This window comes from Balaenoptera acutorostrata, chromosome 3, assembly GCF_949987535.1.
Source record: "Balaenoptera acutorostrata chromosome 3, mBalAcu1.1, whole genome shotgun sequence".
Lineage (NCBI taxonomy): Eukaryota > Metazoa > Chordata > Mammalia > Artiodactyla > Balaenopteridae > Balaenoptera > Balaenoptera acutorostrata.
This window is the reverse complement of record NC_080066.1, coordinates 95,142,611-95,169,720: the sequence shown is the minus strand read 5'-3', so window position 1 is coordinate 95,169,720 and position 27,110 is coordinate 95,142,611. Positions and strand designations below refer to the sequence as shown.

Here is a 27,110-nt window from a genome sequence, read left to right as displayed (position 1 = left end):
TCTAAACTTACTTTGGGCTTTCCCCAAATAGGTTACTCTAAAAAATCATGAAATGAAACTTGACTGGCATCTTAGATTGTGACATGCTTCAAAGAAGGATGTCTACGGATATCATAAGATATAATCTTTGAGGCTAACCAAAAAACCCACTCTAAAGGTTTCCTGTTCTTTGAAATAGACAGTCGGGAAAAAAATATAAATAGAAAAAGCAGGGAAATCATTAAGTTTCAAGAGATCTTTAGTAAGAGTTCCATTTTTCATATTATTAAAATGTCATCTTGGGCTTCCCTGGTGGCACAGTGGTTAAGAATCCGCCTGCCAATGCAGGGGACACAGGTTCGAGCCCTGGTCCGGGAAGATCCCACATGCCGTGGAGCAATTAAGCCCGTGCACCACAACTACTGAGCCTGCGCTCTAGAGCCCGCGAGCCACAACTACTGAGCCCTCGTGCCACAACTACTGAAGCCTGCGTGCCTAGAGCCCGTGTTCTGCAACAAGAGAAGCCACTGCAATAAAAAGCCTGTGCACCGCAACGAAGAGTAGCCCCTGCTCGCTGCAACTAGAGAAAGCCCGCACACAGCAATGAAGACCCAACGTAGCCAAAAATAAATAAATAAATTTAAAAAAAAATGTCATCTTTATGATACCTCAAGTTTGACTACTGCAGAACCCGGCAGGACATTAACAACGCATTTCTGGCTTTATTTCTGGATGGGCCACAAATTCTACCTAATTATGGTGGTCTATAAATAGACACACTCCATACCCCAACTCAGATCTGTCACCTCTCAGGTGACATCTGAAAACTTATCCTTTGCATGCTTTCAAAATGACAGCTCGACAAACCTCTAAACTTACAGTAGGGTTTACGTGGATGGATAATTTTATAGAATAAACAGAATGACAGATTAATGCAGAAAGCAAGGGTGTAATAAGGAGCAACCAGATGTTGTCCACTCTGGATTTCAGGTGAATGCCTTCCGGACCAGGGAGTCAGGCCCACTGGAGTTTGAATCTATATTTTGTAACTTCAGGCTGGGGAGCCTTGGGCAAGTTACGTCACCTTTTTGAGCTTCAGTTCCCTTTTGTGAGAAATGAAGAGAATGCCCAACTTTGTGCACTTATTGACAGGATCAGACCCTCAGGAAGGACTGGCTTACAAAAGGAAAACTGGATCAAGAGAGATGAAGATTAATATACCAAAACCAAAGAGCATTTTTTATGAAATAGAAACACTGCAAAGAGAAGAACTCAGGTGACTCCTTGTCCATTTCAGCAACAAGTTCACAAATGGAACATAAAACTGCAGATGGTGTATAAAGTGGATGGCATTGGTTAGTGGCCAAGGCCACTGTGCTGAGTTCGGCTTCTTCTCCGCCCAAGACTGTTTCCTGCCCCCTTTTGCAGTGTGGTGCTGCCCCAGGAACACACTGGCACTGAGAAGCTCAGGCTGGAAACATCCGTATTTCAAACATTTTCCTTTATGAAAAGGAACAAGCCAGATACTATTCTTAGGAAAAAAAAGACAAGCTTTTTTCCTAGAAGTAAGCTCAGCAAGTTGACCGCCCCCTGCCCCTGCCCCCCGCCTCTACACAAGGGCTTTCATTATTCCCGGCGCCAGTACACAGCAGCATTCTGTGCCTCTCTAAACCCAGGCCATGCTGGCCCCTTCACAGGGCCCAACACTCAAGGATGGCAGCGAAGTCCCATGTGCTTGGCACCCCCAGTGAGCTCTCTGCTCTTTATTTATTTATATGACTAACGACAGCTGCGTCTTCAGTCACTAGGCCCTCAGCAACAACTGGTAAACTAAAAACGTCCATGGGGGGCTTCCCTGGTGGTGCAGTGGTTGAGAATCTGCCTGCTAATGCAGGAGACACGGGTTCGAGCCCTGGTCTGGGAAGATCCCACATGCCACGGAGCAACTAGGCCCGTGAGCCACAACTACTGAGCCTGCGCATCTGGAGCCTGTGCCCCGCAACAAGAGAGGCCACGACAGTGAAAGGCCCGCGCACTGCGATGAAGAGTGGCCCCCACTTGCCACAACTAGAGAAAGCCCTCGCACAGAAATGAAGACCCAACACAGCCATAAATAAATAAATTAAAAAAAAAAAAGAGTAGGAAAATTAAAAAACAAACAAACAAACAAACAAAACCCGTCCATGGGCATTTAAAAATAGTTTAAAAGATCTTGAAATCTGCAAAGGCTATGACGTCATTTACCAGCCTTGGTTATAAGATCACGTTGGGTACTATGTACACTGAAGGTTAAGCTCAGCTGTATCAGCTGGAGGAGAGAACGACCACACGCCGGGGCGGTGGGGACGGGCGTCACTAAATGGGCAAAAACGGACTTCCTGCCACCAAGCATCAGGCCCGGGATGAGCAGGGGAGGGAAATCATTTCAGGAGAGCTGCAAATCAGTGGATTTACAAGCCTTGCAGAACTGGAACAAATGTGGCTGTAGTTCGGGAAGGAAGCAGATGGTACTGAGAAGAAAAGTTAAAACAGCAGTGACTCACGGGAGCACAGGTGACTGCAGATTAGCTGGGCCACGTGGGAGGAGGGCATGAGCACGCACTGGGTGGGGAGCTGAGTCGAGAGGAAAAGAGCAGATCCAGGGACTATGGGTGGGGCTGGGCAGCCAGGGAAGCGTCTCTTTCGACATAGGCGGGATGCTGCCCTGTGAGCATGCTGGCATAAGGGCGGCGATGACGAGCCATGAGGAGGGGTTGGACGGCTGGTCACCCGCCCGGAAGTCCCCCTCCGTGGAGCCCTCCCCACTCCCCATCCCGCCCCGGCGAGGCCCCCTCCTCAGAGCACAGTGTCCACACCCCGGTCACACACAGCTCCCCATTCTGTAAGGGGGGGTCCTGCGCCCCCTCCTCCCCCAGACCAGGCTGCCCAGCCCCGGCCCAGGGACGCTGAGCAGCTGCCGACTGAATGAGGCAAAGTGATGGTGGACTCCAGAAGGCTGGCCTGTGGGCCCCCAGGCCACAGCAGAAGCCACTCTCGGTGCAGCAAGAGGAAGTGGGAGGAGACATGGGTTCTCTGCCACCAGCAGATGAAGGAGAAGTGAGCCCACCTCACTTCCTGACCAGGGTAGCAGTGGATTTGGAAAGGCAGGCCCGGTGATCAGTTCTAGCAGAAGGGACGGGCCAAAGCAGAAGGCGAGACTGAGAGGCAGGAGGGCTGTCTTTCAGTCCTAACTTTGTCACTGATGGATTAGGTAACCCTGGAGAAATCACTTAACCTACCTTGTGCTTGTAAAATTAGGGAGTCAGGCTAGACCTCTGGTTCCCAAACTTGGCTGATCAACAGAATCACGTGGGGAGCTTTATACACACACACACACACACACACACACACACACAAACACACACACACACACACACACACACACGCACGCACGCAAATGCATCAGAGGCTCTGGGGCAGGGCCTGGGGATTCTTTGCTTAAAGCTCCTGGGTGCTTCTGATCATCACCAGGACTAGGTAAACTCTGGAGGCACTTGTAGCGTTAGAGGAATATGATTTTATGAAATGTACAAATAGTTTTCAAAGAACCATTTTTTTCTATACTTTTCCTTAGAAGAGTCACATCCTCCTCTCTCTTCAGAGACATGACAAAATCGACTACTTGAGGGTGGTCAGCAGATTACTGCCCACCCCTGTCGGGCACAGACTCCGGGGGCTGCTGAAAGGCTCAGCCACGAGGTGAGGGAGCGGAAGCCACAGCCTGGAATGGGGATGTGGTGCGCCCCCTGCCCCCAAACCGACACACTTGGTGGGCTGGGCTGGGCTGAGCCAACCTTCCTCCTGGGGCCCCTCTGTGTCTACGTGTGACACGGGGCTCTATGCCTCAGGCATAGGGTGACGGGTGGTGGCATCTTGGCACCCCACTGGTCCCATCGACGCCACCTCTCTCTGGTTCAGCGGTTACGTTCCCACCATCCTAACATAACAGCAGCATCCAGGTGGTGAGGGCACGGATTCCTCCCTGTGTGCCACGTACTACACCAAGCACTCTGCAAACCAGGTCGCACTAAACACGCCCAAGCGCCCTGGGATGTGCTCTTATTAGCTCCATTTTACAGATTAGAAAACAGGTTTGGAAAGGTTGAGTCATTTGCCCAAGATCACAGAGCTAGGAGCCAGAATCTAAAGAGGGATACTGATCGTGGGGCTCTCTTCCTAACCCATTCCACGTCCTGTCCCCCGAGGCTCCTGGAGTGGAGTCTCCCTCAAACTTTCCCTTAGAGAGGAGAGTGTGGGGAGGGTCCCCTGCAGAGGCTGCCGCGGGGGGTCTCCGGCTTACCTTGGCCAGCCTCGCTCGCTTGATGAGGTCATTGAGTTTGCGCACCGCCGCCTTCTGAGGAAGGCTCTGGATGTCTCTGAACAGGTCCTGGGCCTCGGCCTCGAAGAGCCGGCGGTTGTCACTGTTCTGCAGGGGCTGCGCCCAGAAGGAGCCGATGTAGACGCGCAGCACCTCGGGAGTGTTGATGACTTTGCCCAGGGACCACATGAGGGCCCCGTAGACGCGCATCAGCTGCTGCGTGTCCACTTGGTCAGCCTTGTTCAGCACCACACGGATCTTGTCGTCCTGGCCCCGGAAGGCCTTGATGGCCTCCGAGAACTCGTCTGAGATGTCCAGTTTGTGCGCATCGAAGAGCAGGATGATCCTGTCCACCCGCTCAGCAAACCACTGCAGGACCTGGCAGAAGTCATACCCTGTGGGGAGGGAAGGGCACATTAGTGCAGGCGGCTGCCGCAGGGGACACGCTTGCTGGGAGGGCTCGTAACCACCTGGGTCTCCAGCAGCTGCTGAGGAGAGAGCCCCGTCTCCAAGCTGGAGGCAGGGGAGGCCTCATAACCTGAAAATCATTTCAAATGGGGCCCTCTGGGCTGGATGCATCGAGTTAATGCTGGGGACCCTGGGAGCCCTTCCATGAGATGAAACAGGGGATATAGAGGAGCTCGTGGTCACTTTGATTGGGCAATGCTTACTTCCATAGATGTAATTTCATTTAGTCCCCCAGGAGTCTCTTGTTTCACCTAGTACAGTCTTTTCGCTCAGTGGCAAAATTGAACAATGGCTCTGTAAAAATGCAGGCCATGGGTCAAAAGCTCTTAATTTCTGTCAGAGTCTCACCTTTCTGAAAGTTCCAGAGCTGGAGAAGGAAGAAAACCTAGAGGCCACTTGGAGTCCCATGGGGTGTCCAGGAAGTACCACAAAAGAGAAATCGCCTTCTCTTTAAGTTTTTAAGAGTGTTAAGGAGATCAAAGGTTGGCCTGGCCAAAACTGTGACCTATATTTATCATTTGGACTATTTATATCCTAAGTATGTTGTAAATATTTAAAAAATTGTGTCTCACAGCTATTCCGAGAAACGGTCTCTTGCCAATTTCTTTCTAAAAACAACTAGGCCCATGACAATTCTGTTTAGTTCACTTTGGCCACGTACCAATGCACTCCAAATCATGCAGCTAAATCAACACTCCTCTGCGCTTGTGGTCAAGATTTTCAGGCATTTCTCCAGGGAGGCAAGTCCCGCGAGAAGGAAACAAGAGGGGCCAGTTCCACAGGTTTATTTTTATTCTCAGTCTGATTAGCTCTGGAATCAGAGCCTCAGTGCAGCCCAATCAGAACCCAGATGGGATTCTTCCTGAAGCTACTTTAGTGCTCTTGCCTCTTTTTTAGATTTTGAAAACTTCCAAACACATATAACAGTCTAGAGAATAATGTGATGAATGCTGATATACCCACCTTGTACCTTTAAGAAATTTTGACACTTGGTCTTGTTTGCTTCACATACTTAAAAAAATTGAAGTCTAGTTTATTTATATAACAAAATACCACATAGCGGTGCGAATGAACTAGATCTTCACTTGTCAACACAGGCAAATCTCTCACAAATTGGTGAGTAAAAAATCAGTTTCGGGCTTCCCTGGTGGCGCAGTGGTTGAGAATCTGCCTGCCAATGCAGGGGACACGGGTTCGAGCCCAGGTCTGGGAAGATCCCACATGTCGCGGAGCAACTGAGCCCGTGAGCCACAACTACTGAGCCTGCGCGTCTGGAGCCTGTGCTCCGCAACAAGAGAGGCCGCGATAGTGAGAGGCCCGCACACCGCGATGAAGAGTGGCCCCCGCTCGCCGCAACTAGAGAAAGCCCTCGCACAGAAACGAAGACCCAACACAGCCAAAAATAAATAAATAAATAAATAAATAAATTAATTAATTAAAAAAAATCAGTTTCAAAAGGACATGTACAGTTTGATAACATTCACTTACAATGGAAAAAACAAAGCACCGCTCAACAGCCTATGGATATATACTACAGCACAGAAAAAAATAAGTTACACCAGTTTTGGGATTCTGGTTGACTCTGGGGATGGAGGGAGTGAGGCATCTAAGGTAGATGAGAAAGTGTCTAAAGGAGAATAAGCTATTAGGCAGAAATAAAGGGGGTCCATGGACTAAAGTTTCCACGAATTGAAGAACAGGTATAAGGGGAGTAGGTGGACAAGCAAACTGGATTCAGACACATTTAAATAAAGAAAACATTCAGAAATGCTCAAGCCCTCTGTGCACCCCTCCCCAAGCCCTAGCCTCAACCTCCTCTCCAGAGGAAACCACAGCCCCCAGATGTGGGGCTTTATGTCATCACACATGTGCATATGCTGCCAGCTCAGGCTTTTCACTTCTCTTTCTCTCTGCATCACTCCCTGACTCCACCGGGGACAAGGAGGACAAAGGTAGTTCCCGGAACGTGGGCCAGAGTTTATTTTCATTGCTGTCAGCAGCCAGTTTAGATCAGAGGAAAATCAAAGACCTATTGAACAGGTCACAGAGTAGTATGTGAATATTCAGAGTCAAGATTCCACTCGAGTTCTGTCCCTCTGAGGCCAGAACAAACCTACTCCTAAGGTAACACACGTTCTGTCATTTGAAGCTGACTTGTGTGCCAGAGTGCCCAGATCCCGGGTAGCAGATCCTCAGCAGACGAAAGATGGTGCTGTTCCCTGGGCACCTGGAGGACATTTTGCAACCACCCACTGAGGGCCCTGCTTGTGGATTTACTTTTCCAATAGGGATGATCGACTTATCTCTCCGACCCAAAGTCTCTCTCACTTGGTAACCGAAGGTTCACAAACAGATGAAAGAAAAGGCTGTGTCCAGAGTGCACACTGGAGAGGACACGAGTTGTATTTTGCTGAACGCCCTTCCTGTCCGGTGGGGGTTGTGGGAGGGTCCCTCGGGGGCCACAGACGCTGAAGGTGTGGCAGACAGACTCTTGCCCCACTCGTTAGCAGGCTGGGGTACAGGTAGGTGATCTAGAATCAGACAATCATCTCCTACCAGAGGATGGTGTTGAATCTTGAGGGAATGATGCAAAGACACAGGGAACCTGAGAATTTATTTCTGGCAGAGGTGGCTGAGTTTAGACAGTGATGGTGGTTTCCTAACCTAGTTTTTGAGCCCAGCTCTCCAACTTTCCCATCAATTCTGCGAACAGCCTGATTTTCTGAAAAATTCCTTTTCTGCTTAAGTTAGCGAGAATCGGCTTCTTTGGTTTGCTACCAAGGACCACGACTGGTAAATAATCTATCCCCACATTTGAATATTTCCGAACTCTAGATGCTCTTACCATCAGTGCCGAAAGAAACTTGCCACTCCAATAGCTGTCACCTCCCCCATGTGCGTGCACCGTGCAAATCCAGCCATGCAGACACGTCTCTCCTCCTCCAAGGGCCACCTGGGTTCAGCAGTTGGCCTCAATAGTACCTCATGTGTTTAAACTTTAACTTAAATTTGGGTTCCTAATAGTTATTTTAAAGAAGACTTCATTCTAATGCTTCAGTGAAATAAAAAGTTACTGGAAACGGAACTGCCAGATGTAAGTTTGCTATAAGTGAAGCCAGTACTCATCTCGGGAGGAATGGCTGCATGTCTGTATTCTTCTGTTTTAAAGTAATGTTGAAAGCTTAATAAGATTAAGTAGTATAGGGAAGTAGAACTGTTTTGTTTGGCATTAAGCAGGTGTAAAAAGGATTGCTTGTTACACATTAGGCAACACAATCAAAGGTGAAAAAAATCACCAAGTGTCTCAGAAGAAAGCAAAGAATTATCAAAGCCAGGAGAGGTTGGTCTGCTCAATTTTTTCCCCACATACAGTTGTTATTGTTATTATTTTATCATTTTTAAGTGTACAGTTTAGTGGCATTAAGTGCATTCATATTGTTGCGCAACTATCACCAACATCCATCTCCAGAACTCTTTTCGTCTTCCCAAACCGAAAGTGTACCCACCAAACAATGTGTCCATTCCCTCCTCCCCCAGCCCCTGGCAACCACTATTCTATTTTATGCCTTTATGAATTTGCCCTAAATACGTCATATAAGTGGAATCATGCAGTACTTGTCTTTTTGTGACTGGCTGCTTTCACTTAACATAATGTCCTCAAGGTTCATCCATGTTATAGCAGGTATCAGAATTTCCTTCCATTTTAAGGCTGAATAGGTCTTCTCAATTCTTATATCTTCATGATATAAGAAAGGCACCAAATATCTGTCTATCAAAAAGTTCTAGCTGATTTTTTTTAAAATTATTTATTTATTTATTTATTTATTTTTGGCTGCATTGGGTCTTCGATGCTGTGCGCGGTCTTTCTCTAGTTGCGGCGAGTGGGGGCTACTCATGGTTGCGGTGCGTGGGATTCTCACTGCGGTGGCTTCTCACTGCGGTGGCCTCTCCTGTTGCGGAGCACGGGCTCTAGGCGCGCGGGCTTCAGTAGTTGTGGCTCGCGGGCTCTAGAGCGCAGGCTCAGTAGTTGTGGCACACGGGCTTAGCTACTCTGCGGCATGTGGGATCTTCCCGGACCAGGGAACGAACCTGTGTCCCCTGCATTGGCAGGCGGATTCTTATCCACTGCGCCCCCAGGGAAGCCTGTTCCAGCTGATTTTAAAGAAAGGATCTAGTTTAATGATATGTTATTTAGTTTGCCTGCTGAAGGAAAATTATTCAGAAGGACCTAGAGACCACTGATTCTCAGAGCCTGGTCTTGCATCAGAATCAAGTATGGGGTTTGTTAAAATTTAGACTCCTAGCCTCTCCCTAGAACCATGGAATCAGAATCCCTGGGGCTGGGCTTGGTGACTTGCATTTTATTTTACTTTATTATTACTTTTTAGAGTATACAGATTTAATTTTATTTTTGGCTAAATGAGAGTTGTTTACAAAGCCTCTACAACATATTTATACATTATTCTGGCTTTAGTAAGCATAGGATGGTGAATGAAACTGAAGCCTGCAATGATTTATGGTTTCCACTGAGGATTGGTCATCATTCTGAATAGAAAAGATTATATTTTAGGCACAAGGGAAATGAACAATGTAGTAACTTCAAAATATAATATTAGAAATATTTATGCATGCAGTTCTTCAGTAAACTTAAGAGTTTGCTCTCTTGTCATCTGACACTTTCATTTCAAAGTAGAGAAGGGTGACCGGCATTTTATAAGCTCCTCAGACAATTGTAATGCCCAGTAAAGTTTGAGGATCACTGCCTTAGAATGAAGACCAAGGCATGGGATGGCAAAGATGGGTCTGTGTTATTGCTGGTCGGTAAAACAAAACACATTTAAAATAGTTTCTTTTTATTCTAAAAAGTTACCAATACATGGTTAGATGGTACAGCACAGAACTGAGGAAACACAGAATTTAAATCTGCTTATTTGAAGACGGATTTTAAAATTCATGAAAGCTCCCCCATCTTTGCTCATGCTGGGCCTAGGCCCTGGCAAGCCCTTCTCCTCTGGCTTAGGACCTAGAAATCTAGCCCAAATCCTCGTCATTCTTCAAAACACCTAGGGGAAACTTAAGTGACATGTTACTTAACTTCTATAAGCTCCAATTTTCTCATCTGTAAAACCAGGTTGTTGAATGACTGCATAAGAAAATGCTTTTAACATGCTCAGTACAGTGCTGAGACTTAGTAAACTTTCAATAAATATAAACTTTCATTATTAATTCTGCCCCCCTCCCTCACAAAGGTGGACTCAGTTACTCCCTCTTCTGAGCTCCCAGAGCCCTTTGCTTATTCTCCTACTAAACAACTTTACACAGTGGATTATAATCCAATGGATATACAGGGTTCTCTCATTGGATCATAAATTCTTTAACCGTAGGGACCACATCTTCCTCATGGCGGCACAAGACAGTGATTATCAGTATGGGCTTTGGACTCAGGCTGCCTGGGATCTAATCTGTCTCCATCACTTACTAATTCTGTGACCTTGGGCATGTTACTTAACCCCTCTGTGCCTCATTTGCTCATCTGTAAAATGGGGCTAATAATAGTATCCATATACTTCATGGGGCTGTGGAGTTAATATATGTGAAGCAGTTAGAATCATCTTGGCACCTAGAAAGCTCTCCAAGATGTTATCTGCTGGTTATTTAAAAAACCCTCGTATCTAGTCCCCAATGCATGGCGGGGGCACAATAAATATTTGTTGAAGGATGCCTGGCTGGGGTGAGGTATAGTCTGCAGTCACAGAGAAAACAAAATTAATTAGGGTAAAGGTGACAATGCAATGATGCTTGAGCCAAGTGAGAGAATCAGTGCTCAGAAAACAGCTAATAGAATATACCTACCGAGCACAAACCATTCATATTTTACGAATAGAGCTAGTGGCCTTTCTTTCCTTGCTTGTGAAACAGAGGGAGTTCTACCAGTTGGCCTTAAAGACCCTGGGTTATTCCTGAAACAGAGCGATGATTCCAACCACAGGATTCCCCCCTGGCTTAGGAAAGGCCTGTGCACACCTGCGCTGGCTGGGACAGCTCAGGGCAAACATTCGTACTCAACGGGCGGAGAGCAATGAAGTGCCCCAGAGGTTCTGTTACAGAGGGCGGTCAGAGCCCTGTCACCCCTACAGTCAGCACACTATGCTAAGTAGGTCTGTGATGAAGCTACCACTTAAAACAACATTGAAAACCAGTGGCCCTCAGACTGAACGTGCCCTTGGCTGCTGTTTTTTTTGGCCTACATAGTGTCCTTACGTTTTGAGCTGACTGCCTTTGGTCTGGACAGCACTGTCTACCTGGAGCCTACTTCTGAGTGGAAACGCTACAGCTCTGACTCAGCCTTAGAGACCCAACTGTGCCCTCCAGCCCTCCTGGGCTCCCGCAGCGTGCCCCTAGCCCCCCAGAGAACTGTACTCCGTTAGTCCACAGGTGCCTCCCAACTGGTCTGGGAATGTCTGAGGTGGGGGGGCCCTTCCTACCCTGCTTCCTACACTGACTCAATGTTTTCTGTGGGAAGATGTTCAAAATCCCTTTTCTTTTTTTGGGCTGCGCCTCGCGCCTTACAGGATCTTAGTTCCCCGACCAGGGATCGAACCCAGGCCCTCGGACGTGAAAGCGCAGAGTCCTAACCACTGGACCACCAGGGAATTCCCCTAAACTTCCCTGCTTGAAACAATCTTTTTGAACATGTCTCTCCGGAAATCGAAAATACACTAAACATCTTGGAATTTAACAAGACATTTCAAATACAAAATTTTTTTAATGGATTAATTAATAATTATCAAGTGCCTAGGATGTGCTTGGGACTGTTGCTGAGGGACATACTGCCATAAAAATGAGGCTGCTAGCTTTACCCAGAATAGCCCCAAACTGGAAAAAATCCAAACGTCCTTTGGCAGGTGAACGGATAAACTGCGGTGCCTCTATGCAGTGGATTACTACTCAGTGATAAATGGAATGAGCTACTGACACATGCAGCCACACGGGTGAATCTCAGAAACATGCCGAGTGGGAGAAGCCAGGCGCTAAAGAGCAAATACTGTACGATTCCATTTATATTAAATTCTAGGACAGGCAAAGCTAAGCTACAGTGACAGAGAGCAGATCAGGAGTTGCCTGTGGCTGAGGATGGGGCTGGGACTGACTGCAAAGTGGCACAAATGAAGAAGGAACTTCTCAGGGTGACAGAAAATTTCTATTTCTTGAAGATGGTGGTGGTTACACGAGAAACACGAGAACATGAGTAAATTTGCAAATCTGTCAAAAATCAACAAGCTGTACAATTAAAGTGAGTGCATTATAATGTACTATACTTCAATAAAACTGACTTTAAAAGTAAAAATAAATAAATAAGAAAGAAAGGAAAAGAGAAGAAAAGAAGAAAGGAAGAAAGGATGGACAGAAGGCTGGAAAGAAGAAGGAAAAGGAGAAAGAAAGGGAGAAGGAAAGAAAGGAAAAAATCCAAGGCTGCTAAACTTGTTTGAAGATATACATCTCCACAAACTGCTGAGTAGATCAGGAAGTTGAAATCTGTTCATCAGGGAACTATGTCACAAATCTGACCATGTACGGAGCTGGATTTAGCAACAGTCGAAACAGTCTTAACCACAGAGGTTAATGTAAAATTTGGCTTGTCTACTGAAACTTTGAGAGTCGTGTAATTTCACAGTGCCTTGCCTCGTGGGCAAGGTGATTAAAGAGCCTTTCATGCTGACAGCTCAGGGAAGAGAATGTTCTGAGTTTATGAGAATCAGTTCCAGCTGGGCAGAATGCAACAAGGCCCAGGGTGCACACAGATCTGGGCATGTGTGTGTGTGTGCACACATGCAGGTGAGCTTGCATGTGGGTGTAGTGTATGTATGTGTGCAGGTAAGAGTGTCCGTGGAGGGCACAGGAGTTGACACAATAATAGAACTATCCCTGTGATGCTCGATATATGTTAAAAATTCATCATTCAGTTATAGACATTTCAATTCTATAAGACTTTCCAATGGAACTTTTAACAGTCTGGAACAAAACAGAGATGTAATCAGTCCAGTTGTTTAAAAATACACTTTCTATCTTTGCAAAAGGACCCCAAAGCTATATAGCTTTGCGAGCTGGGAAAGAGACTTTGTCCTGTGGAAGATCCCAGCTTGGCATTCCTGGCTCCACATTCTGGGAACAAGGGGGGGAGGCAGGAAGGAAGGGGCCCTTTCCACCCAATCAGGGGCTTCCGTCACAGCCCTGTGGAGACCATGGTCACCATCCCTGCTGAAAAGACCCACCAGGAAATGGCATCTGAGGTTTCAGCAGTGGCCGCCTGGCTCAGGTAAACACAGGGCGGGGACCCTGAGGAAGCAAATTTGGCAGGATATTTTTAATAGAACAGCAGAAAAAATGCTTCAGTTTCTTCCCAAAGCCAAGTACGTGAGTTTTAAACAAAATGTGTGTCAATAAAAGGATGCAAGATAATGGAGGACAGTCAGACCGAGGCCAGGTTCTCCCTGCCCTTGCCCCTAGTGCCCTTCTTGGGGTGGGCAAGGCCACTCGCCCAGCCGGCCACAGCCCAGGACTCTGCTCAGACCTCTCCTCCTCTTCGGCGGGGCCCTGGCCTGCCCCTCCCAGAGCTAGCAGCTCCGTTGCATGCAGGGCATTCATACCCCTTCCCCAGCACCTACGGTGTTGGTTTGTGTAACACTGGCCCCTCTCCCAGAGTTCCCCGAGGTGTCATGTCCATCTTTGTGTCCCTCCAGCACCTAGTCAGCTGTCCAGCACAGACTGTCCAGACAGGCATTGAGAGTGCTGGCAGTGACCTTAACTGCCCTTCCTGTCCCCGGGCTCCGTCCTCTGCCATCCAGCCCTCAAATGATCCCCGCGCCTTCTCAGAACTCAGATAATCTCCCCAACTGTGAGTCCCTGATTACTTCTAGAATAAATGTCTACAGAGTCTTGGCGACTAGCCCCAGCTTACCTCCCCAGCCTTTTCTCACAGTTCTCATACTAAACTGCCCTCCCCACCCCATAAACCACACTGGGCTCTTTGCTGCTCCTCCAAAGCATCCTGCGGTTCCCTGCCTCTGACTTTTCCTTCTGCCTGGGACGCCTTCCCTCTTTCCCATCTCCAGTTACCCATCCCTCCGGGGCACTTCCCCCCAGGAGGCGTTCCCCCACCCGAGTGGAGCTGGACCTCCCCACCTCCTGAGAGGGTCTGTTCTCTGCCATAGCCCGTCCTCTAGATGAGACTGTCATCATGTCTAGAACCCAAAAGCCTATCGCAGAACACTGTATACTAAATCAGCTTCCCTGGGACATATTCTTCCAGCATCAGTGATGTTTCTTTCATAACACTTATTCTCTATAATATTTATTTGGTGACTATACGACAGAAATTCTGAGGGCAAACACCACCCCTCATTCCGTTTACCACCTTACACCCAGGATCTACCACTGAACATAGTAGATGCTCAATAAATTTGACTTATTCCTCAAAAAAAAAATAAACTTAACCCAAGGCCACACAGCTATTTCCCAGGGGAGCCAGGATTCAAACCCAGGGACGCTGATCCCAGAGCCTGCAATTTTATCCACTGCACTGCACTGTGTGTATACCATGATGGTGGGATTACAGGTGATTTTTATTTTCTTCTTTTTGGTCTTTTAAAAAGTAGTTTTTAAGTGTTTTACGATGAACATATATTATTTTTGTAATAAAAAAAAATAAACATGGAAAAAATCATTGGCCCATACAGGACTGGGCTAGCAAATATTATTAAGGTGGCATTCCCTTCCTTCTGTACTGGTGTTTACAGCTAGGGTCTGGATTTCTAGTGCTTTCCAGCTTACTGCCATCTCAAGAAACCCTGCAGGTGAAGTGGTGTCTTTGCTACACACCCCGCTGTAGACAGAGGCAGGCCCCCTTCAGCTGTGCCCAAAGAGCAGCGGGAACACGCAGGTGTGCAATGAGTACAGACACTGCTCCTGCCTCCCCCCCGCACCTCCCCTCTCTTCTCCAGCCGGCTTTCTCCTCCTCGCAGCTGACCAGACACACAGTTGGGGTGGGTGGCGTGGGGGTGAGCTGATACTAAGCCCCTTCCCGGATCCAACGAGACTCTCAGAGAGGACGGACACCGCGGCCTCCACATCTGCACAGCGGTCACCTCTTTCGGTGGAGGTTCAATGTGTGTTCCCCTCAAAGTTTTCAGACGGTGATGGTCACCGCTTGGAGAATGTAACTGGCTACAAGAATATCCCCGCAGTTACAGAGTTCCCTGCCGCCCTGTGCCTGGCCTGAGGGTGGTCTGGCCACTGAACACAACACATTTTAAATTAAACCAAGGACCGAGCCTGTCCTGGGATGGGCTTGGTGTTGTTTATCCTCTAGCTCCTCTTCCCACTCCTCTCCCTTTGGAATTCAGTCCAAGACCTTGTGAATTAACTTTTCTGTGCCTGTTTCCTCCTAAAATAAACAAGCTGGCCCCACAGCCTGTCTCTCCTTCCTCTGGGGGATGTTGTGAAGATAACGACGGGGCAGATGGTGCCACGTGACCCCGAAGAGCCCGCACATCACGAAATCACAGCATACCATGGGCAGATGGGGAACTGAGAAAGGCTCTACCTGAACATTTAGCACAGCGAACGTGGCTGCTTCTGGTCATGTGACCAAGCCAAAGGGAAAACTGGGTTTCATATTTCATTTTCCATTTCAGGTTAAAAATTAGGTTAAGAAGCAGGTCTGAGCCCTAGAAACAGACAGCAACAGCACACGGCATTTGAAGCTCTTTGCTGGAGAGAGAAGTTGGTGAAAATCTACTAGGAAAAACCTACATGTCCTGGAGCCTGGTTCAGCCACTTCACTTTACATGGCCTCAGTTTCTACATCTATCAGATGGGTCAGATGATCAATACGGATTCCTTCAAATCTTAAAGATATATATGGTGGTTCTGAATATCAAGCTTTTCTGAAACAAAAAGTCAAATTCTCAGGAAAATCCATTTAGTGCCTGTATAGTAGATACCATCAAGTTCCATTACCAGCATAAGAATGTAAAACCATCTGGATGGTTACAGGAATATTCAGTGACTAACTCTAGGGGATAAGATTAGCAAGGAACACATTTCATTTTATTATATTCGTTCCACTGGACTCATGTACTATGGCATTTTGGGCTGATCTGAAGGTCCTTGCATGTTTCCATAGTGGCAGTTAGTTGCCCTGCAAGATTAATTTCCTTGTCATTTAACTCCAAACTCCCTATGCTGAAAGAAATTACCAGAGAAAAAGTCACAGAATTTGAGGCTTTCAACGATGCTGAAGAAGTCATCAGATTCAACCTTCTAATACTATAATTAATAGAATCCAGGAATCAAGTGTCACACACATGGAAATTGCCTCTTCCTCATTTTCAAGTGGGCTTTGTGTACCTCAGGTAAGAAGGTCTCATACAGTATGTCTATAAATCAGGCAAAGGCAGTTTGTACTTGGATTTTCTTGAGGCAAAACGCCAATGGTATATACACTCCACCCAAGTGTGATGAGGCCAAGTATTTACAAACAAGGCTTCAACTTTGACAATGCATCTCGTCATTTCGTGGTTCAGAAGGGCAAACAGACAATGTTTCTTCAAGTCATAATTTTCCGCAGAGAAATGTTAAACCCAGAGGGTGACAACTTTGGATCAACAAATGACTTGCAAGCGACCTCTGACCCTGACCCCCTGCCCTGCCCTGTTCCTCCTTTTAAACACTCCCAGCGTTGAGTGAGTGTTCTGTGAGCATTTGGACAATAGCCAGTCATGAACACCAGCTCCAGCAACCAAGTTATCAGCTAACCCACTCCGAAAGCTGAACCATTACTCAAAGATAGTTATTTCTGAGTTTATGTCACAGATAGAAAGACAGATCAAATCAGGGGGGACCATGTAAGCCCACACTGGGGTCTTTATTTTAAAAAAAGACTCACTTAATTAAACAAAAGTCCATGTAGTTACCAACAGTATTTCAAAATGGTCAAATATCTCCGGAAAGGAACTGCTTTGAGAAGATCTGTAAATATGAAAAGATGCTCAACCACAAGAACAGTGAGAAGTGAAATTAGAATTATAATGAGATGCCATTCACCTATCAGACGATGCAAAGATAATGCGAAGATGAAAACAAAATCGGTAATGCCCTAAATTGCGGAGGATGTGTGGAAACAGGTACTTCTGTACTGTTGGTGAGAATGTAAACAGGCACACCTTCTAGAGAGGGCATTCTGGCATCAGTTAACACAGTAAAAAGACCACAGTTCCTTTTGATCCAGCAATGCCACTGCTAGGAGTGTATCTTACAGTTACATGACTGTGCAAACTGTATATACTTGCACTGTATGTGCAAAACTGTCTGTATTCTGTGGCACTGTCTGTAACAGTAAAAGATTAGAAACCGCCTGAATGTCATCCATCCAAAGGACACCAGCTATTAATTCTGGCACAGCTATATGATGGAATATGAAGGAGGCAGCTCTAAAGTCCCGACCTGGCTGCGCTCCAAGATTTACTAAGTGGAAAAGTCTTGATGCAGAGCAGTGGGCAGAGGACCTTCTTACTCAGAGGAAGCCCAAGAGGCTGCTGCTGGGTTTTGCTCTAGGAGGGGAACTGGGAATGTGGATGGGACAAATGTTCTTCACCATTTAACTTTCTGTCACTTGAATTTTTCATCCCAACATGTACACACATCCGCACAAAATGGTGGTACTTCCGAAGAGTACTTGAGACAGGCGAAATGCTGAATAAATGGTCTGACTTGTGCTTTGCATCATGATTTGGATTCGAACAGGGGATGGTTTTGAGAAAGAGACGAAAAGAATCCAGGTGAATTGGAGGTTTCTAGAGGAAAGTGTCACGGCACATGTGAGAAACATCCGCAGATACCAGAAAGAGGATTATGGCAAAAAGAACTGAAAACGTGACAAGAGCCGGGGCCCTCGCCACGAGAGGACACCTCCTCTGGGTCATTCTCTGAAGCAGGTTCCCCAATGGCATTCCGTGGCTGCATTCTCTCAGCATTCTTTCTACAGATCTACTGTCAAGTCTACTATGCTCTCTGCCACCTCCAAATCAAGTGAAGGAAGAGATGATCACAAACTTGGAAAACCTACCAAAATGGACTTGAGCTGTGTCTCATGTCCCTTTCACCAGTGTGAAAGGATAGGGCGGAGGATGTAAGTGGTGGGGGGTGAGATTGACTCTCCGGGGTAATTCTGGGGCACTTGGCCGAGCTGACCCTGCGATCCTGGTGGGTCTTTCAGGGACCACCCCAGTTCCAGGAAGTGAACAAGACTACCATCACCAACAGTCCTTCAACACGACTGTATGCCAAATGGCTTGTACTTGTTATGTCACTTTATCTTCCAACAACTGGGGTGGGGGGTTTCCTCACTTTATAAAAGTGTAAACTGAGGCTCAGAGGGTCCCACAGTAAGGTAGGGGTGCTGAGATTTGAGCTCAGGTCAGCCTCCTCCAGGGCCCACAATGATGGAAAACAAAGATGCCCTGAAAGCGCCGCTATTTTCAGCACGTTTCTACGTCCACTAGCTGGAGATGCCTCCCCACCAGCACAGGCGCCTGAACCTGCCCTCTGTCCACTCTGGGTCCTCTCACTCTGAGCATGTTTCAGAGCTAATGCCTATGGACCATTTAGGTACTGACACGATTATTCAGCTCTAACTCTGTGAGGGAAAGCGTTTTTCCTCCCATTTTACAGAGGAGGAAACTAAGGCTCACAAAGGTGGAATAACTTGCCCGGGTCACCCAGCTGGTCAGTGGAAGAGCCAGGGAAATGGAAAAATGTCCCAGGCCAGTGTTTCTCAGATGATACTGCTCTTCTCCCGCCTAGAATCATGCATTTACAATCAATCACTCCCACCATCCAGTCTGGGGGGGCCCTCCATGGGTGCACAGTGATGGTGGGGCAGAGAGCTTCTGCCATACATAACATTAGGGATGGAGGTTATACAACAAGAATGTCCCCATTATAGCAGTGAAGTTATTAAACATTTGAAAATATAAATGAGAATCTTTAAAAAAATCTCTCTATTTTTCTCTAGAGGTTCTAAAAACCCTAACTTCCAAAGAAGTCTAGAATGGTTTGGGGGTGCTCCTATATGGAGTGAAGGCACAGGCAGAGGACAGCAGCGTCAGGCCAGGGGTCCCTGTTAGATGCTCATGAGGCTAGAGTCACCTGATTACCTGGTGACCACTGTGGGGTAAAGTTACCTCCGCTCCCTGTCAAAGCCCTCACCTGGGAGGATGTTGGTCAGTCACAGATCCCGGCCCAGTGCTGCGCTGCCTCTCACCCCACCCAAAGACCACCCCCGACCACTTACACCCTCCGCCCTATCCTTTCACACTGGTGAGAGGGACGTGGGACACAGCTCAAGTCCATTTTGGTAGGTTTTCCAAGTTTGTGATCATCTCTTCTTTCACTTGGTTTGGAGGTGGCAGAGAGCATAGGAGGGGGCAGGCTCAGCGCTACCCCAGATTCCTCAAAGTGGGGACCTCCTGCACCAGAACCCCTGGACACGCAGTTTTCTGCATCTCACTCCAGATCCCCCAAATTGTGCTTGAGGCCAGGAAGTAGCATATTAACAAGTTCCCTGGAGCCTGAGAATGTTTGGGTCTTGATTTGAGGGGTCATTTCTTCAGGTAGCCCATTAGGGAATGTGAAACGAGGGATGTCCCATAGGATGTTATCATAGTGCCAAGTGACACTTGGCTGGTAGAATATGGTTGTTATCATTAATCATTTTGTATCTTGCCTAGGGCTCTAGGGCTTCAGTGCATCACTCACAGGGTAGAAGGGGAGCAGAGGGGAGACGGTAACTGAGAACAGGTATGACAGGAGAAGAAATGACAGTGACAGTCTGGCATCAAGAGAGGAGAAAGCCAACCATCCACCAACCAAACAAACACACAGAAACTGAGTGGCAGAGCCGGGCTGGATCTGTGACTGCCCAGTATGAGAACACCTGGCTGTTCACAGAGATAATTCTGGGCAATCAAGAGAAGGTTAAAAAAGATAATCCTGCTCCTCTCAGAATAAAATCTACGTGCTTCCCTAAAGCCAACAGCTCCCACCAGCAGCCCCTCCTGACCTCACTGCTCACCACCTCCTGGCCACTCCCCAGCCTCCAGCCTTCCCTGACCTGCCCGCTCCCTCTGGCCTTTGCCTGCAATGCCCTTCCCGCAACTCTCTGCCAGGCTAGCCCCTCCATTCTGCAGGTCTGAGGTTAAATGCCACCTCCTCGGAGACACCTCCTCTCACTACCCATCTAAAGTAGGACCACCCAGGACTTCCCTGGAGGTCCAGTGGTTAAGACTACGCAGTGCTTCCACTGTAGAGGGTGCACGGGGTCGATTCCTGGTCAGGGAACTAGGATCCAAAAAAAAAAAAACAAAGAAGAAGAAGGAGGACTACACTTTCTGTGGGACTCTGCAATTGTTTCCTTCAAGTTTTTGTGTCAACTTCATTTGTTCTGCATTTTAGCTCATCCATCTACCTCAACCCCCCCTCCCCCCCCCCCCCCGTATGTTTCAGAAAGCAGCAACAGGGTCTATCTTGGTGCTGTTAACACTAAAGCGCCTGTTACCTAACACATGGTATGTGCATGAGCAATGGACCAAGAGGACCTAGCAGAGCATGGTGCAGGGTGGACATTCAACGTAAGGAACCTTCTTCCTCTTCCCACTACCTTTTTTTTTTTTTAAAAGGATTTTATTTATTTATTTGGCTGTGTTGGGTCTTCGTTGCTGCACGCGGGCTTTCTCTAGTTGCAGCGAGCAGGGGCTACTCTTTCATTGCAGTGCGCGTGCTTCTCATTGTGGTGGCTTCTCTTATCACAGAGCACAAGCTCTAGGTGCACGGGCTTTAGTAGCTGTGGCACACGGGCTCAGTAGTTGTGGCTCGTGGGCTCTAGAGCGCAGGCTGAGTAGTTGTGGTTCACGGGCTTAGTTGCTCCGCGGCATGTGGGATCTTCCTGGACCAGGGCTCGAACCCGTGTCTCCTGCATTGGCAGGCGGATTCTTAACTACTGCGCCACCAGGGAAGTCCCCCACTACCCTTGGAATGAGAATGCAGGCAGCGTGTACTATCTTTCCCAAAGACTACTACCAAAAACCACTAAAGGAAAAAAACCCAGGAGGTTTGGTGTGTGTAGGGGAGAAGTGTCAGTTATGTGGAAATGTGCCCCACGTGGTACCTTTCCCCAGTGCTGTCTTCTCAGTGTGTGTGTGTGTGTGTGAGAGAGAGAGAGAGAGAGACAGACAGACAGACAGACAGACAGGCAGGGGTGTTTATGTCATTGCCTCTTGTGGTTAACATCCCGTCTGAGCGTTGACTGGGCTCAGCTGGGTGGGTCTCGATTGGGGTCTGCCATGAGGTGAAAGTCAGGTGGCACTTGGGGCTGGAATCATCTTAAGGCTCAACTGAGCTGGTCCTCCATGGCTTTGCTCCTATCTCAGCTGGGCCAGTCGGAGGCTGCCTGAGCCTCTCGGCTGCCCCATGTGACTAGCTGGGGCTTCCCTCACAGTATGGTGGTCTCAGGGCAGCTGGACTTTTAAAATAGTGGTTGGCTTCCCAAGAATAAACATGCCAAAAGCTCCAGGTGGAACCTTCAGGGCTTCTTATGACTTAGACATGGGAAGTCATACAGCATCACTTCTGCTGAATTCTACTGATCAAAAAGTGAGCCAGAGGTCATCCCAGATTCAAGGGCATGAATACTGGAAGGCATGGTTCATGGTTGGCAGTGGTGGGAGCAAGAGGCATCTTTGGAGACTGGCTACCACGCTAGCTATAGGACTGTGGACTTAACTTCCTTGTGTCTCAGTCTTCTCTCCTATAGAATGGGAGAGCAGTTCCTACCTCACACAGCTTTTGTAAGGAGCAAATGAGTTAATAATATATGGAAAACACTTAACAATGCACCGTGTAAGTGTCAGCTATATTATTAGTACTCAAAAGAGTAAGGAGCAAAACTTTTCTCTGATTAATCTCTGTATCCCAATGTCTATGAAATGTTTTATGATCATAAGCTGCTCTCTATGGGAAGTAAGAGGAGGACTCTTTCTCCAATTAAAAAAAAAATCGTTTTTCATTTAAAAGTCCAGGTAGGTTTAAAGTTTGGGTAGAAGCAGTCATTTCTCACGATCGAGTATGCATTTAAGGTATTAACAAAAACTAAAAACATCTTCCAGGGCTTGGCAAATGCCGTTCTGAGTCATGGTCATGACGCGCTCACAGGAGGGGCAGAAGCAGCCACTCATGGTGTGGAATTTCCTGTGGCACCGGCGGAAAAGGAGCCTGAATGTGTTTGTCAGCAAACTTCCCCGAAACAAAAAGAAACCAGGATTTCCTGTTGGAGGCCCAAGAAGCGAGTGATGTCCAGGACCTCACAACCCAACCTCAGACTGGCCTTAGCTCTGGCCAGAAAACAGGGTCTGCCAACAAATTCATCAGCAGTCAGCCCCAGGCACTGGGGATGCACCCTTTTCTGTTGTTGCCAAATTCAAACAAAGCTCAGAGACAAGTCATTGAGCTCAAGCTCTAAATATAAAAATGGCTTCATGATCCGAGCCTGTGGACATAAGTTCTACCCTACAGAATTCCTACAGAATTCTCTACCAGGTCATCCTCTACCTCATACTCCTCAGTATTCCACGCAGCCTCCAGGATAAACCCAGTCTCCTGACGTGTGCGTCCACCCGCCACATGCACACACTCCAGCCACAGGCATGACTCACATTCCTCCAAAGGGCTCTGAGCTCACACATCTTCCCGTTCTTGCAACCTCTTTCCATTGTCTCGAGGAGGATAACAATAGTTAGGGCAGCCAGGTTATCTTTCCCTTGACTGTGCACCAGACAGGTACTGTGACAAGATGTCACATCAACTCACTTTATCCTCACCTCATCCTGTACGGCCCTGACCTTGCGGGTTGATGAACTCATGCATTTACCTGGAGTCACTGATCAAGAAGAGCTGCATCATAAGGTCAGACATACAGATCGATGAAATAGAATTGAGAGTCCAGAAATAAACCTCCACATTTATAGCCATCTGATTTTCAATAAGGGTGCCAAGACAATACAATGGAGTAAGTACTGTCTTTTCAACAAATGGTGCCGGGACAACTAGATACACACATGCGAAAGAATGAAGGTGGGCCCTAAAGTCACACCATATACAAAAATTAACTTAAAATGGATCAATGACCTAAATGTAAGTGCTAAAACTATACACCTCTTAGAAAAATATAGGAGTAAATTTTCATGAGCTTGGGTTAGGACAAAAGCACAAGTGGCAAAAATTTAAGCAGATAAATTAGACTTCATTAAAATTAAGAACTTTTAATGCTTCAGGCTAGACCATAAAGAAAGTGAAAAGACAACCCAGAAAATGAGACAAAATATTTGCAAGTCATATATTTGACTAGTACATAGAACATATAAAGAATGTTAAAACTCGGGCTTCCCGGGTGGCGCAGTGGTTAAGAATCCGCCTGCCAACGCAGGGGACACGGGTTCTAGCCCTGGTCCGGGAAGATCCCACATGCCGCAGAGCAACTAAGCCCGTGTGCTACAACGGAGCCTGCGCTCTAGAGCCCACGAGCCACAACTACTGAGCCTGCATGCCACAACTACTGAAGCCCACATTCCTAGAGCCCGTGCTCCGCAACAAGAGAAGCCACCACAATAAGAAGCCCGCACACCGCAACGAAGAGTAGCCCCTGCTTGCCACAACTAGAGAAAGCCCTCACACAGCAACGAAGACCCAAAGTAGCCAAAAATGAAAATAAATTAATTAATTTAAAAAAAAAGAATGTTAAAACTCAACAATTAAAAGACAAATAATCCAATTAAAAACGGGCAAAGCCTCTATATATACATTTCTTCAAAGAAAATATAGAAGTGGCCACAAAGCACATGAAAAGATGCTCAACATCATTAACCATTAGAGAAATGCAAATTGAAACCACAGTGAAATACCCCTTCATACCTATGAGGATGGCTCTAAGCAAAATGATAGCGTTGATGAGAATGTGGAGAAACTGGAACCCTCATACACTACTGGTGTATGAAAATATAAAATGATGCAGTCACTTTGGAAAACAGTCTGGCAGTTTCTCAAAACATTAAATACTGAGTTACCATATGATTCAGCAATTGTGCTCCTAGATTTATACCCAAGAGAATCAAGAACATACGTTTTCTCACTCTCTTTTTTTTTTTGCCTGTGCCCTGTGCCATGTGGGATCTTAGTTCCCTGACCAGGGATCAAACCCACCCATGCCCCCTGCAGTAGAAGTGCAGAGTCTTAACCACTGGACCGTCAGGGAAGACCCAAAAATGCACATTTTCACAAAAACTCATACATGAATGATCATAGCAGCATTATTCAAAATAGCCAAAAAAGTGCAAACAACCCAAATGTTCACCAACTTATGAATGACTAAAACGTGGTACAGCTGTACAATGGAATTTTTATTCAACCATAAAAAGGAATGAAGCACTGTTTGACTCAGATGAACCTTGAAAACATTATGCTAAGTGAAAGGAGCCAGACACAAGGGCCACATGCTGTATGATTCCATTTATATGAAATGTCCAGAGTAGGTAAATCCAGAGACAGAAGGTAGATTAGTGGTTGCCAGGGTCTGGGGGGAGGAGAATGGGTAGCGGTTGCTAATGAGGACAATGTTTCTTTTTGGGGTGATGAAAATTTTCTAAAATTCATTGTGGTGATGGTTGCACAACTCTGTAAATATACAAAAAAACCAAAAACCCCACTGAATTGTTCAGAGAGAGAGAGAAAATGCAGATTTTTTAAAAAAGGGGAAAAAGAGTCCCTTCCCTTAGCAGCTTTGCTGACAGCCTACTTCCCATACCCCACTTCTTGTTCAGAACTCCTGTAATGCACAGGGTCAGAGTGGCTTGTTTGCAGGTCCAACCACCCCAGCCAAGTGTGCGCACCAGGGCCAGGGGCTGTGCCTCATTCCTTTTGAATCCAGGACAGTGCTTGGCACCCAGCAGGCAATCAATATAAATGTGTGTTGAATGAATAGTCTCTAGCACGCCCCTAATACTACCCATTGCTTTTTATACCATCACTTCTAAAATAAAGGAGTGCCAAAAAGATCACACACACAATATCTGTCCATTATTTTAAAATTCTTTTTCCACCAAATATTTTTTAAACCGGATGATCAATTAGTGTTGTCCCTTTTCCACTTCCAGAGAGACATGTGATTTCAAAATTTAAAAGCTAATTATCAAAAAAAAAAAAAAAGCTAATTATCAATAAAATGACCAAGGTACAGGGAAAAAAGGTAAAAATGCTTAGCCAAACACAGCATATTCAGTCCCTGAACAACAAATTCCACATTTCAAATAACTTGACAAAAATTTACCCTACTCTGAGACAGAAGACTTTAAGAGGCAAGAAACCAGTACCAACCAATATTAAATTCAGCCTTTGAAAACTCCGGCCTACACCACCACCACCACATTGAGATGGTGAGAGTAATAATAACAGCTAACATTTATTGAGCACTTACTATGTGCTAGGCTGGGTATTATTTTCTGCTTTCTAGGTATTAACTCAGTTACAACAGCATTATGTGGTAGGTACTATTATTACCCTCATTTCCCATAGAGATTCACAACTTTCCCAAGGCTGCATGGCTAGTAGATGGCTGAGCTAAACTGGAACCCAGGAAGTCCAATTCTCCTGCCCATGTGCTTCCCGCTATATGACATAGGACAGCCCACAGGGACTTCAGTCCCTTGACTGGACCTAGGAAAGCAACATGTTTGACTCTGGGTTTACAGACTGAATAGTGTAGGTTCTAAAAAAAGGCCTCAGGAAAAACCATGAATATGCAGGAACTGAAATCCATGGGTGAATATCTGATACTTGAAAGTCTATTCTTTTATATATCCTTTATATATCAGGTGGAAAATATCTGAATAGACAACATGCTCAGCCAAAACCTGCAAAACCTTGACCTGCCCCCCTCTGCAAGGCCGCCGCCTTCTGAACTTTCAGCCACAGGCCTCTGTCACCTTCCGAGACTGTGGCTCTCCCACGTCACCCCTTCTCATTAAGTTCAATGCCTTATCTATTTCCTTCCTGGTACTCACCACTATTTACAATGATTTTATTCATCTGTTTACCCACTTTTCTTGTCTGACTCTCCCATCAGAATGTAAATTCCATAAGGGCAGTGACCATGTCCATCTTTTTTGCCTAGTGTTTGTTGAATGAATAATAATTCTCTATGTAGGTGACAGCTTTCTTTCAGAACAATCTGGTGCATCAGTGACTGGCTGGATGACCACACTAGGCTGTAGCAACTCCAAGGCAGGGGCGGTACCTTGTTCATCTTTATGCTCCCAGTTCCCAGCTTAGTACCTGGCACACAGGAGCTCATTGCATCTCAACTGAACTTGTTCATTAATGAACTGCTGTCAACGTGGAGGGCAGTCTCTATTGGAGTACCTCAAGGCTCCACCTTGGGTCCTGTCCGCTCAACTTCTGGATCCAAGGGCGAAGGTATAAGGGCATGTTGATGAAGCCTGGGGATGCCTTAGAGCTGGAAGGAGCTGCAGTGGACAGGGAGAGGAGCTAAGAGAGCCTGAACAGTCGTAAACCCAAAAGCCCAGAAACAAAACAAAAAATTAAGAAACCCTGTACCAGGGTGGGAGGAGGGAGAATTAGATGAAGGTAGTCAAAAGGTAAAAAATTCCAGTTATAAGACAAATAACTACTAGTGATATAATGTACAACATGATAGAGATAATTAACACTGCCGTATGTTATAAATGAAAGTTGAGTTCTCATCACAAGGAAAAGAATTTTTTCTATTTCTTTAATGTTGTATCGGTGTAAGATGATGGATGTTCATTAAACCTATTGTGTAACCATTTCATGATGTATGTAAGTCAGATCCTTATGTGGTACCCCTTAAGCTTATACAGTGCCGTATGTCAATTCTATCTCAATAAAACTGAAAAAAACCCAACAACAACCCTGTACCAACCACAGGATGGGAAGGCAGGGACAGGAGTAGCACCTGTAATGAGGGTCACATGTCCAGTGAGCTCAGGTGACCGCAGTCTGAGATGCTGGGATGGTCCTGAGCCGTGTCTGTAATGGGTGGTGGTGAACAGAATGAAGGAGGGGATAGTGCTGCCTCGACTCTCCCTTTATTTAATGATTATTTCTACTCTTATTTATAATACTACCCAAGTAAGGCCTGAACTTCTTCTCCTGGGGTACT

At 46.5% G+C, this 27,110-nt stretch overlaps 1 protein-coding gene across 1 annotated transcript in view; it reads right to left on the bottom strand.

Annotated features, from left to right (window-relative positions):
* The window catches only part of EHD4 (EH domain containing 4), a 93,429-nt gene that overhangs the window by 16,263 nt on the left and 50,056 nt on the right, over positions 1-27,110 (bottom strand). Inside the window, exon 4 of the mRNA XM_028166046.2 lies at positions 4,319-4,731. Coding sequence (XP_028021847.2) covers positions 4,319-4,731 — 413 coding nt within the window. The remainder of the gene's footprint in view (positions 1-4,318; positions 4,732-27,110) is intronic.